The 13151-nt window shown below is 39.5% G+C and overlaps 1 protein-coding gene across 1 annotated transcript in view; it reads left to right on the forward strand.

The window, feature by feature from the left end:
* MYH15 (myosin heavy chain 15) overlaps positions 1–13151 on the forward strand; it is a 183087-nt gene that overhangs the window by 59082 nt on the left and 110854 nt on the right. Inside the window, 3 exon segments of the mRNA XM_032629422.1 lie at positions 2677–2798; positions 8698–8741; positions 9348–9518. Of these exon segments, the coding sequence (XP_032485313.1) occupies positions 2677–2798; positions 8698–8741; positions 9348–9518 (337 nt within the window).

A 13151-nucleotide genomic window follows, 5' to 3' on the forward strand; every position in this document is an offset into this window, starting at 1 on the left:
CTAAAGATGCTACCAGAAAACTACTAGAGCTAATCAATGAATTTGGTAAAGTAGCAGGATACAAAATTAATGCACAGAAATTCTTGCATTCCTATACAATAATGATGAAAAATCTGAAAGAGAAATTAAGGAAACACTCCCATTTACCACTGCGAAAGAAAGAATAAAATACCTAGGAATAAACCTACCTAAGGAGAAAAAGACCTGTATGCAGAAAACATTAAGACACTGATGAAAGAAATTAAAGATGACACAAACAGATGGAGAGGTATACCATGTTCTTGGATTGGGAGAATCAACATTGTGAAAATGACTATACTACCCAAAGCAAACTACAGATTCAAGCAATTCCTGTCAAACTACCAATGATATTTTTCACAGAACTATACATACAAAAAAATTTCACAGTTTGTATGGAAACACAAAAGACCCTGAATAGCCAAAGCAATCTTGAGAAAGAAAAACAGACCTGGAGGAATCAGGCTCCCTGACTTCAGACTATACTACAAAGCTATAGTAATCAAGACAATATGGTACTGGCACAAAAACACAAATATAGATCAATGGAACAGAATGGAAAGTGCAGAGATAAACCCAAGCATATATGGTCACCTTATTTTTGATAAAGTAGGCAAGAATATACAATAGAGAAAAGAGAGCCTCTTCAGTAAATGGTGCTGGGGAAACTGGACAGCTACATGTAAAAGAAGGAAATTAGAACACTTTTTAACACCATACACAAAAATAAACTCAAAATTGATTAAAGACCTAAATTTAAGGCCAGACACTATAAAACTCTTAGAGAAAAACATAGGCAGAACACTCTATGACATAAATCTCAGCAAGATCCTTTTTGACTTACCTCCTAGAGAAATGAAAATAAAAACAAAAATACATGGGACCTAATGAAACTTAAAAGCTTTTGCACAGCAAAGGAAACCATAAACAAGACAAAAAGGCAACCATCAGAATGGGAGAAAATATTTGCATAGGAAGCAACTAACAAAGGACTAATCTCCAAGATATATAAGCAGGTCATGTGGCTCAATATCAAAAAACAAACAACCCAATCCAAAAATGGGAAGAAGACCTAAATAGACATTTCTCCAAAGAAGATATACAGATTTCCAACAAACACATGAAAGTATGCTCAACATCACTAATCATTAGAGAAAGGCAAATCAAAACTGCAATGGGGGGCTTCCCTGGTGGCGCAGTGGTTGAGAGTCTGCCTGCCAATGCAGGGGACGCGGGTTCGTGCCCCGGTCCGGGAAGATCCCACGTGCCGCGGAGCGGCTGGGCCCGTGAGCCATGGCCACTGGGCCTGCGCGTCCGGAGCCTGTGCTCTGCGGCGGGAGAGGCCACAGCATTGAGAGGCCCGCGTAACGCAAAAAAAAAAAACTGCAATGGGATATCACCTTACACCAGTCAGAATGGCCATCATCAAAATATCTGCAAACAATAAATGCTGGATAGGGTGTGGAGAAAAGGGAACCCTCTTGCACTGCTGGTGGGAATGTAAATTGATACAGCCACTATGGAGAACAGTATGGAGGTTCCTTTAAAAACTACAAATAGAACTACCATACGACCCAGCAATCCCACTACTGGGCATATACCCTGAGAAAACCATAATTCAAAAAGATTCATGTACCAAAATGTTCATTGCAGCTCTATTTATAATAGCCCGGAGATGAAAACAACCTAGGTGTCCATCATTGCATGAATGGATAAAGAAGATGTGGCACATATATACAATGGAATATTACTCAGCCATAAAAAGAAACGAAATTGAGTTATTTGTAGTGAGGTGGATGGATGTAGAGTCTGTCATACAGAGTGAATTAAGTCAGAAGGAGAAAAACAAAATATATATGGAATCTAAAAAAAAAAAAATTGTTCTGAAGACCCTAGGGGCAGGACAAAAATAAAGACGCAGATGTAGAGAATGGACTTGAGGACACAGGGAGGGGGAAGGGTAAGTTGGGACGAAGTGAGAGTGGCTTGGACTTACATATACTACCAAATGTAAAATAGATAGGAAGCAGCTGCATAGCACAGGGAGATCAGCTCGGTGCTTTGTAACCTCCTAGAGGGGTGGGATAGGGAGGGTGGGAAGGAGATGCAAGAGTGAGGAGAATTGGGGATATATGTATATGTATAGCTGATTCACTTTGTTATAAAGCAGAAACTAACACACTATTGTAAAGCTATTATACTCCATAAAGGTGTGAAATAAATAAATAAAAAGAAAAATAAAAAACGTAGGTCTGGGATGAGATGCCAAGTGTTGGCATCGTTAACAATCTCTCAGGTGATGCTGATGCTGTAGGTCTTAGGACCACACTTTGAACAGCAAGACTTTAGACCATGTTGCCACACTACTCCAGGATATTTGGTCCTTTAGTGATAGGAACATGAATCTCTTACAGGAGTGTTGGGTAGGGAGACCCCAGGCTAGCTCAACTCTGTTCCCCACCTCTCTTCCACTTTTCACCTCTCTCCCTCCCTTCTTGCTTTCCTCCCTTCCTTGCTTCTTTCTTCCTTTCCTCTTATATTCAGCATAAAGCTAGAACCACAGAATGTGGATAAATACATTGGTTTTACTAGAAGGTGGTTGCTGATAGAGAATGCCCAGGATCAAAATGAGCACTGCTCTCAGATGAAGGAATACTTTCAATGTGATTTCCAGGTGACCTATGACGTTGGTGCCTTATCTAAGTCAACTTATGAGAGGATGTTTAAGTGGCTGGTGGCACGTATCAACAGGGCCCTGGATACCAAGCTGTCAAGGCAGTTTTTCACTGGCATTCTCTTTTTTCTAAACCTGTTTTTCTTTTCTTTTCTTTTTTTAACATCTTTATTGGAGTATAATTGCTTTAAAATGGTGTGTTAGTTTCTGCTTTATAACAAAGTGAATCAGCTATACATATACATATATTCCCACATCTCCTCCCTCTTATGTCTCCCTCCCACCCTCTCCATCCCACTCCTCTAGGTGGTCACAAAGCACTGAGCTGATCTCCCTGTCCTATGTGGCTGCTTCCCACTAGCTGTTGGTTTTACATTTGGTAGTGTATATATGTCCATGCCACTCTCTCACTTTGTCCCAGCTTACCCTTCCCCTCCCCATGTCCTCAAGTCCATTCTCTAGTAGGTCTGCATCTTTATTCCCATCCTGCCTCTAGGTTCTTCATGATCATTCTTCTTTTTTAGATTCTATATATATATGGAATATATATATATATATATATATATATATATACGTTTTTCTCTTTCTGACTTAATTCACTCTGTATGACAGACTCTAGGTCCATCCACTTCACTACAAATAACTCAATTTCATTTCTTTTTATGGCTGAGTAATATTCCATTGTATATATGTTCACATCTTCTTTATCTATTCATCTGTTGATAGACACTTAGGTTGCTTCCATGTCATGCCTATTGTAATGCCTAAGGAGGCATTGTCTCCTTAGGCAGGTTTATTCCTAGGTATTTTATTCTTTTTGTTGCAGTGGTAAATGGGAGTGTTTCCTTAATTTCTCTTTCAGATTTTTCATCATTAATGTATAGGAATGCAAGAGATTTTTGTGCATTAATTTTATATCCTGCTACTTTACCAAATTCATTTAGTAGCTCTAGTAGTTTTGTGGTAGCATCTTTAGGAGTCTGTATTTATAGTGTCATGTCATCTGCAAACAGTGGCAGCTTTACTTCTTCTTTTCTGATTTGGATTCCTTTTGTTTCTTTTTCTTCTCTGATTGCTGTGGCTAAAACTTCCAAAACAATGTTGAATAATAGTGGTGAGAATGGACAACCTTGTCTTGTTGCTGATCTTAGGGGAAATGGTTTCAGTTTTTCACCATTGAGAATAATGTTGGCTGTGCTTTTGTCATATATGGCATTTATTATGTTGAGGTAAGTTAAGTTCCCTCTTTGCCTACTTTCTGGAGGATTTTTATCATAAACGGGTGTTGAAGTTTGTTGAAGGCTTTTTCTGCATCTATTGAGATGATCATATGGTTTTTATTCTTCAATTTTTTAATGTGGTTTATCACACTGATTGATTTGCATATATTGAAGAATCCTTGCATTCCTGGGATAAACTGCACTTGATCATGGTGTATGATCCTTTTAATGTGCTGTTGGATCCTGTTTGCTAGTATTTTGTTGAGGATTTTTACATCTGTGTTCATCAGTGATATTGGCCTGTAGTTTTCTTGTTTGTGACATCTTTGTCTGGTTTTGGTATCAGGGTGATGGTGGCCTTGTAGAATGAGTTTGGGGTTTGTTCCTCCCTCTGCTATATTTTGGAAGAGTTTGAGAAGGATAGGTGTTAGCTCTTTTCTAAATGTTTGGTAGAATTTGCCTGTGAAGCAATCTGGTCCTGGGTTTTTATCTGTTGGAAGATTTTTAATCACAGTCTCAATTTCAGTCCTTGTGATTGGTGTGTTTATAGTTTCTATTTCTTCCTTGTTCAGTCTCAGAAGGTTGTGCTTTTCTAAGAATTTGTCCATTTCTTTTAGGTCATCCATTATTTTGGCATAGAGTTGCTTGTAGTAATGTCTCATGATCCTTTGTATTTCTGCAGTGTCAATTGTTACTTCTCCTTTTTTATTTCTAATTCTGGTGATTTTAGCCTTCTCCCTTTTTTTCTTGAGGAATCTGACCAATGGTTTATCAATTTTGTTTATCTTCACAAAGAACCAGCTTTTAGTTTTACTGATCTTTGCCATTGTTTCCCTCATTTCTCTTTCAGTTATTTGTGATCTGATCTTTATGACTTCCTTCATTCTGCCAACTTTGGGGTTTTTTGGTTCCTCTTTCTCTAATTGCTTTAGGTGTAAGTTTAGGTTGTTTATTTGAGATTCCTCCTGTTTCTTAAGGTAGAACTCTATTGCCATAAACTTCCATCTTAGAACTGCCTTTGCTGCATCCCACAGGTTTTGGATTGTTGTGGTTTCATTGTCATTTGTTTATAGGTATTTTTTTATTTCCTCTTTGAGTTCTTCAGTGATCTCTTGGTTATTAAGTAGTGTATTGTTTAGCCTCCATGTGTTTGTATTTTTTACCGATTTTTTCCTGTAATTGATATCTGGTTTCATAGTGTTGTGGTCAGAAAAGATACTTGATATGATTTCAATTTTCTTAAATTTACCAAGGCTTGATTTCTGACCCAAGATATGAGCTATACTGGAGAATGTTCCATGAGCACTTGAGAAGAAAGTGTATTCTGTTGTTTTTGGATGGAATGTCCTATAAATATCAATTAAGTCCATCTTGTTCAATGTATCATTTAAAACTTGTTTTTGCTTATTTATTTTCTCTTTGGTTGATCTGTCCATTGGTGAAAGTGGGGTGTGAAAGTCCCCTACTATGATTGTGTTACTGTCATTTTCCGCTTTTTTGGCTGTTAGCATTTGCTTTATATATTGTGGTGCTCCTTTGTTGGGTTCATAGATATTTACAATTGTTATATCTTCTTCTCCAATTGGTCCCTTGATCATTATTTAGTGTCCTTCTTTGTCTCTTGTAATAGTCTTTGTGTTAAAGTCTATTTTGTCTTATATGAGAATTGCTACTCCAGCTTTCTTTTGATTTCCATTTGCATGGAATATCTTTTTCCATCCCCTCACTTTTAATTTGTATGTGTCCCTAGGTCTGAAGTGGGTCTCTTGTAGAAAGCTTATATACGGGCCTTGTTTTTGTATCCATTCAGCCAGTGTATGTCTTTTGGTAGGAGCATTTAATCCATTTACATTTAAGGTAATTATTGATATGTATGTTCCTATTACCATTTTAATTGTTTTGAGTTTGTTATTGTAGGTCTTTTCCTTCTCTTGTGTTTCCTGCCTAGAGAAGTTCTTTTAGAATTTGTTGTAAAGCTGCTTTGGTGGTGCTGAATTCTCTTAGCTTTTGCTTGTCTGTAAAGGTTTTAATTTCTCTGTCAAATCTGAATGAGATCGTTGCTGGGTAGAATAATCTTGGTTGTAGTTTCTTCCCTTTCATCATTTTAAATATGTCCTGCCTCTCCCTTCTGGCCTGCAGAGTTTCTGCTCTAAGATCAGCTGTTAACCTTATGGGGATTCCTTGTATGGTATTTGTTGTTTGTCCCTTGCTGCTTTTAATATTTTTTCTTTGTATTTAATTTTTGATAGTTTGATTAATATGTGTCTTGGCGTGTTTCTCCTTGGTTTTATCCTGTATGGGACATTCTGCGCTTCCTGGACTTGATTAATTATTTCCTTTCCCATGTTAGGGAATCTTTCAACTATAATCTCTTCAAATATTTTCTCAGTCCCTTTCTTTTTCTCTTCTTCTTCTGGGACCCCTATAATTCGAATACTGGTGTGTTTTATGTTGTCCCAGAGGTCTGTGAGACTGTCCTCTATTATCTTCATTCTTTTTTCTTTATTCTGCTCTGCAGCAGTTATTTCCACTATTTTGTCTTCCAGGTCACTTATCCATTCTTCTGCCTCAGTTTTTCTGCTACTGATTCCTTCTAGAGAAGTTTTAATTTCATTTGTTGTGTTGTTCATCATTGTTTGTTTGTTCTTTCGTTCTTCTAGTTCCTTGTTAAAAGTTTCTTGTATTTTCTCCATTCTATTTCCAAGATTTTGGATTATCTCCACTATCATTACTCTGAATTCAGGTAGACTGCCTATTTCCTCTTCATTTGTTCAGTCTGGTGGGTTTTTACCTAGCTCCTTCATCTGCTTTGTGTTTCTTTGTATTCACATTTTGCTTCACTTACTGTGTTTGGGGTCTACTTTTCGCAGGTTGAAGGTTTGTAGTTCCTGTTGTTTTTGGTGTCTGCCCCCAGTGGCTAAGGTTGGTTCAGTGGATTATGTAGGCTTCCTGGTGGAGGGGTCTAGTGCCTCTGCTCTGGTAGATGAGACTGGATCTTGTCTTTCTGGTTGGTAGGTCTGCGTCCGGTGGTGTGTTTTGGGGTGTCTGTGACCTTAATATTATTTTAGGGAGCCTCTCTGCTAATGGGTGGTTTGTGTTCCTGTCTTGCTAGCTGTTTTTCATAGGATGTCCAGCACTGTAGCTTGCTGTTCGTTGAGTGGAGCTTGGTCTTGATGTTGAAAATGAGATCTGTGGGAGATTTTTGCCGTTTGATATTACGTGGAGCTGGGAGGTCTCTGATGGACGAATGTCCTGAACTTGGCTCTCCCATCTCAGAGGCACAAATCTGACACCTAGCCAGAGCACCCAGATGCTGTCATCCACACAGCTTAGAATAAAAGGGAGAAAACAGAAGGAAAGAATGAGAAAAATAAATTAAATAAAACAAAGTTATTAAAATAAAAAATAATTATTAAAAATAAAAAAATGTAAAAAGTAATAAAAAGAAGAAAGAAGAGAGCAACCAAAGCAAAAAACAAATCCACCAATTACAAGTGCTAAAAACTATACTAAAAAAAAAAAAAAAGAAAAAAATTTGATGGACAGAACCCTAGTACACATGGTAAAAGCAAAGCTATACAGACAAAATCACACACAGAAGCATACACATGCACACTCACAAAAAGAGGAAAAGGGAAAAAATATGTATATATCGTCGCTCCCAAAGTCCACCTCCTCAATTTGGCTTGATTCGTTGTCTATTCACGTATTCCACAGATGCAGGGTGCATCAAGTTGATTGTGGAGATTTAATCCGCTGCTCCTGAGGCTGCTGGGAGAAATTTCCCTTTCTCTTCTTTGTTCGCACAGCTCCAGGGGTTCAGCTTTGGATTTGGCCCCGCCTTTGCGTGTAGGTCACAGGAGGGCGTCTGTTCTTCGCTCAGACAGGACGGGGTTAAAGGAGCAGCTGATGCGGGGGCTCTGGCTCATTCAGGGCAGGGGGAGGGAGGGGCATGGAGTGTGGGGCGAGCCTGCGGTGGCAGAGGCCGGCATGACATTGCACAAGCCTGAGGCGCGCCGTGTGTTCTCCCGGGGAAGTTGTCCCTGGATCATGGGACCCTGGCAGTGGCGGGCTGCACAGGCTCCGTCTCTGGGGTCCGTGCTGATAGCCGTGGCTCGCACCCGTCTCTGGAGCTCGTTTAGGCGGTTCTCTGAATCCCCTCTCCTCGCGCACCAGGAAACAAAGAGGTAAGAAAAAGTTTCTTGCCTCTTCGGCACCTCCAGACTTTCCCGGACTCCCTCCCGGCTAGCTGTGGCACACTAGCCCCCTTCAGGCTGTGTTCACGCAGCCAACCCCAGTCCTCTCCCTGCGCTCCGACCAAAGCCCGAGCCTCAGCTCACAGCCCCCGCCCGCCCCGGCGGGTGAGCAGACAAGCCTCTCGGGCTGGTGAGTGCTGGTCGGCACCGATCCTCTCTGCGGAAATCTCTCTGCTTTGCCCTCCGCCCCTGTTGCTGCACTCTCCTCCGTGGCTCTGGAGCTTCACCCCTGCCAACCCCCATCCCCACCAGTGAAGGGGCTTCCTAGTGTGTGGAAACCTTTCCTCCTTCACAGTTCCCTCCCACTGGTGCAGGTCCCGTCCCTGTTCTTTTGTCTCTGTTTTCCCTTTTTTCTTTTGCCCTACCCAGGTACGTGGGGGAGTTTCTTGCCTTTTAGGAAGTCTGAGGTCTTCTGCCAGCGTTCAGTAGGTGTTCTGTAGGAGTTGTTCCATGTGTAGATGTATTTCTGATGTATTTGTGGGGAGGAAGGTGACCTCCATGTCTTACTTGTTCACCATCTTGAAGCTAATCTTCATTGGCATTCTTGACATAGCTGGTTTTGAGATGCTTAATGTAAGTATATTTAGTAAGAATGAAGTCAATGTATATTTACAAGGAGATTAGACTGTGTGAATTGAATTTCAGAAAATTTAGTCAAAGCATGGTGAGATTCATTCTGTGCAAACCTGAAGAGTTATTTTGGTTGGAAAAAGCTATTATTAATAGTAACAAATAACAATAAATATTATTATAATTAATAGTGCTAAGAAATTAATTCAGCCTTAAATAGAGGTAAATAAAGATATCTTTTATGATTTTGAATTGTAGTATCATTAAGTGTTATTTGACTGTCATAATCTTTAGTTTGCGGGTATAGATGAAGGAGGTAAGAATTTAATTGTGCTATTTTTACTTATTGGGTCTATTTGCCAACATATGATAGTGGTTATGGTTTTCTCTTTACATTTTTCCAAGTGGACCTCAATTTTATTTCATTTTTTGAGTTATATTTGACAGCTAAAAAATGTATATATTTAAGTAGCACAACTTAATGATTTGGTGCACGTATACACTGTGAAATAATCACCACAATCAAGTTAATTAACCATCACCTTCAATAATAACCATTTTCTCAATTTTATTTTTATCTCTTCTTCCTACCTAATCACAGCCTTGAAGTATAACAGCCTTGAAGAAATTTGCATTAATTTTACCGCTGAAAATTTACAACAGTTCTTCAGTCAGCACACGCTGGTTATGGAGCAAGAGGAAAAGAGGAGAGAAGGCATTGACTGGGTGTCCATTGAGTTTGGCCTGGACTTGCAAGCCTGCAAAGATCTCATTGAGAAGGTGATGCGTGTTTTTCCCCTCATCCATCTTTGTTTAAGGAGACTTGTCCCTGCCTGCCATGTTGATCCATGTCAGGACCCAGGCTCTGTGAAGGGGATGGGAAATAGAGCAGGAGAGCTCTACACATTTTCTCTTAATGTTCTTTTTTGTGCAGCGCCGTGGCATCCTAACTAAACTCTCACGTCAGTTACCTACTCCATCATCTCTAACTCACACTGTCGCTACACATTTGCTGCTTACGCACGACCTCCACTGTTAATAGGTGAGGAAACTTGTTGAGATGAAAAAGGTTCCTGTTCTTGACTGGAAAAACACAGAGCTGAAAAGATGAACCCTGTAGGGCCTGGCTGATTAACATAAGGTGCATGAGTAGACCTAGAGCAGCTTAACAAAATTTGGCAAATTAGCATGCAAACAAACCATTGCCATAAATCCTCAAGGCCTCTACCTTGAAGGATGTAGTTTGTTCATTTAATTGAACAAGTACCAGTTAGTTTAAGTAATTTATGACAATACTTCATGGCTTATTAGTAAATTAGCTGCAGTGTATGGTTTCTGAATTTGATGATGTTCCTCTACTTTGAACTCTTTCCATGTGTTCTGGAAAAGATAAGCCAGATTTTCTGGGGAAATTCAGTATGGTTTTTCCTGTGGCTTTGTCCAAGGGAGCAAGCATGGTGGGGTGTGAGCAGCTACATGCCCTTGTGTCTTGCTATAGCCATGGATTGCAGTGAATTCTGGACACATGTCTAGGCAGCTATGCTATGCTGTCACATCTGATTCTCAGAAACCCTGTCAGGAAGGGGCAAAGGTGACTGACCTTTCACTGTCCTTTGTGGGGTCCAGATTGTATCAATCACTGTCCCACCCATTTTATATGTTAGACTTAGATGAAACTAAATCTTCCTTGATAGTAGCCATTATTCCTAACAGGAGTGGACATCACATTGATTTTTCTTGTTTTATAACCAGTGAACTTCCTGGGGGGAGGACAGGCTGATTAAAAAAATAATGATAATGAACTAGCTTGTGAGCTGATTAAAAATAATGATAATAATGACCCAGCCATGATCTGGTAAATGTTTGGTGGCATTATTAAAGCTATAGTTTCCTAATTAGAAATGAAACAATAGAACTGGAGCTCCTTCTAGGGGCAGATTTAACTTTGGGCAATTGTCACCTATAATATCTACTTACTCTGATTATGACAAGATACTGTGTTCAGGCAGGAAGGTGGGATGCAGACATTATTCAGATCCTAATAGCCCTGTGAATGCTACTGATTTGTAGTTGATCTGAAGCCTGTTATCTTATTTATGACAAGGTTATTCTAAATAAGACACTAGCAACCTAGATGTAATTTCCTGTTGTACTTTCTACTGATATGATAAAATGAGAAAAAAAAAAAACAAAACTGAGCAGATGATAGAAGGAAAAGATAAGTCTTTGGTTTCCTGTGAATGATTTCAAAGGTGTTCAGGTCAGGCAAATGCAGAATACCAAAGTGTTTCTTGAAATGATTCTATATTTTGAAAAGATCATTGTGTTTACTCAGGTACGTGAAGGAAATTTGTAGGAAATATTAATGATCAAACTCACTCCTTGAAACAGAGGCATCATGGGAAGTTTTCAAAGTTCAAAGGAACTAAAATACATCAATACATATAATATGTCTTATAGAAAGCATCTGTGTGTGTGTATATCAGGAAAAGAGAGATTTTCATACATGTAAGTTTTGTGTTTTTACATGTACAGAAAAGTTTATATCAAACTAAAAAAACTTATTTTCATACCAACTTTGTTAATTTGGTCTTCAAACATACAGTAATCTTTTTCTATACATATGCAGTGAACAGATCTATTACAGGATTAGCTCACACTTATCTGATTACTTGAAATGTTCTAGTTTGTTTAGAACTTGAGCATCAGTAATTTACATATCAAAGTATTAACATTGATTACATTTATGGTTTTACATTAGGTATTGGTAAAGAGATTATTTTTATTATTTTTTAAAACAAAACATCCGAAATTATATATTTAAAAACTGTTGCCCCTTCAATGAGTCACCTTGAGAGGCTACATCCTTCTTCCAATAATTCAGCCCTTTTGGAAAAAGTCCCTCATGAGACGGAGATTGGGATAAATTGTTAGATTGTTACTATCTTTGAGAGAAAATTAACTTCAATACTGATCATCTTAACTGTTTTCGAGTCCAAACTGTATTACCAACTTTGTCACATTTTTCACCTTATTTGTCTGACTTGACCCAAATAACTTGTGATTGTTTCTATCCATGGTCAGACAACAGGATGTTTCCACATGCCAATAGTCAAAGGTGTCAGATATCCCATAGAAGTTTCTAAAATATTTAAATCCTGGTAGCATCCTGGCAATGACTGTTGTTGTCTCCCAAGTAGAGTTCTTTGGATATGCTAATTCTGGTGTTTTTATTATAAAGTGGATCACGTTAATATCTAGTTTGTTATCCCTTGTATGCACATGAATATTTTCTTTAAACATATAACATTGTGTTTTTGGCTGACAACTCTTACTTTCTGCCTAACTATTGCCCACAGCAAAGCAGCCCAGGTCCCAAAGCTCGAACCTGTATGTCTTAGTGTTCGCCCATCAATCAATTCCTTAACAGAAATTTGCTGAGACCTAGATTTTAGTTACCTCAGGACCTACTCTGCTAAGGGTTGTGAGAAATACAAACCAGAGACATCATCCTGGCACTCAAGGTACTGAGGATATAATTGCAAAGATGTCTTAAGACCAAAATTTTACTGGTTTTCAAAGTTAAACAAGTAAATGTATTTAGCAACTACTTGATTTGATCACTTCCTCCTCACTCCACTGGTGAGAGAGGGATTCCTATCCTAGGGTTATGGGAATGGCTGAACATATGACACCTGACACTGGACAGATGAGATTGACAGCAGCTTATAAGTCACATATACTCAGAGCCTGGGGGAGGAGGTCACGTGGAAGTTGCATTTGGGAGCAGAATGAAAAAGCGAGAGCTGTGGGAGCCAGGCTTTGTAGTAATAATAGGGTGAGGTGACACTGATTCCCACTGGAGGATGTGATTGGCTTGTTTGAATATGGGCTGGCAGGTAACTGAAATCCCTTGCTCAAGAATAAGCAGGCTCGGGACTTCCCTGGTGGCGCAGTGGTTAAGAATCCACCTGCCAATGCAGGGGACACGGGTTGGAGCCCTGGTCCGGGAAGATCCCACATGCCCACAGAGCAACCAAGCCCGTGCACAACAACTACTGAGCCTGCGCTCTAGAGCCCATGAGACACAACTACTGAGCCCATGTGCCACGACTACTGAAGCCTGCACGCCTAGAGCCCGTGCTCCACAACAAGAGAAGCCACTGCAATGAGAAGCCGGTGCACCACAGCGAAGAGTAGCCCCCGCTCGCTGCAACTAGAGAAAGCCCATGTGCAGCAACAAAGACCCAATGCAGCCAAAAATAAATAAATAAATAAAAATTTTTTAAAAACCAAAAAAGAATAAGCAGGCTCTGTGCCTGTTCCCGTGATAAAGAATGTTGCATGGCTGGAGGACCTAACCCACTGTAGAACATGGGGAGGGGAACCCCTGATCAGGTCATTTGAGGCTTT

Source organism: Phocoena sinus, chromosome 4 (genome assembly GCF_008692025.1).
Source record: "Phocoena sinus isolate mPhoSin1 chromosome 4, mPhoSin1.pri, whole genome shotgun sequence".
Classification (NCBI taxonomy): Eukaryota; Metazoa; Chordata; class Mammalia; order Artiodactyla; family Phocoenidae; genus Phocoena; species Phocoena sinus.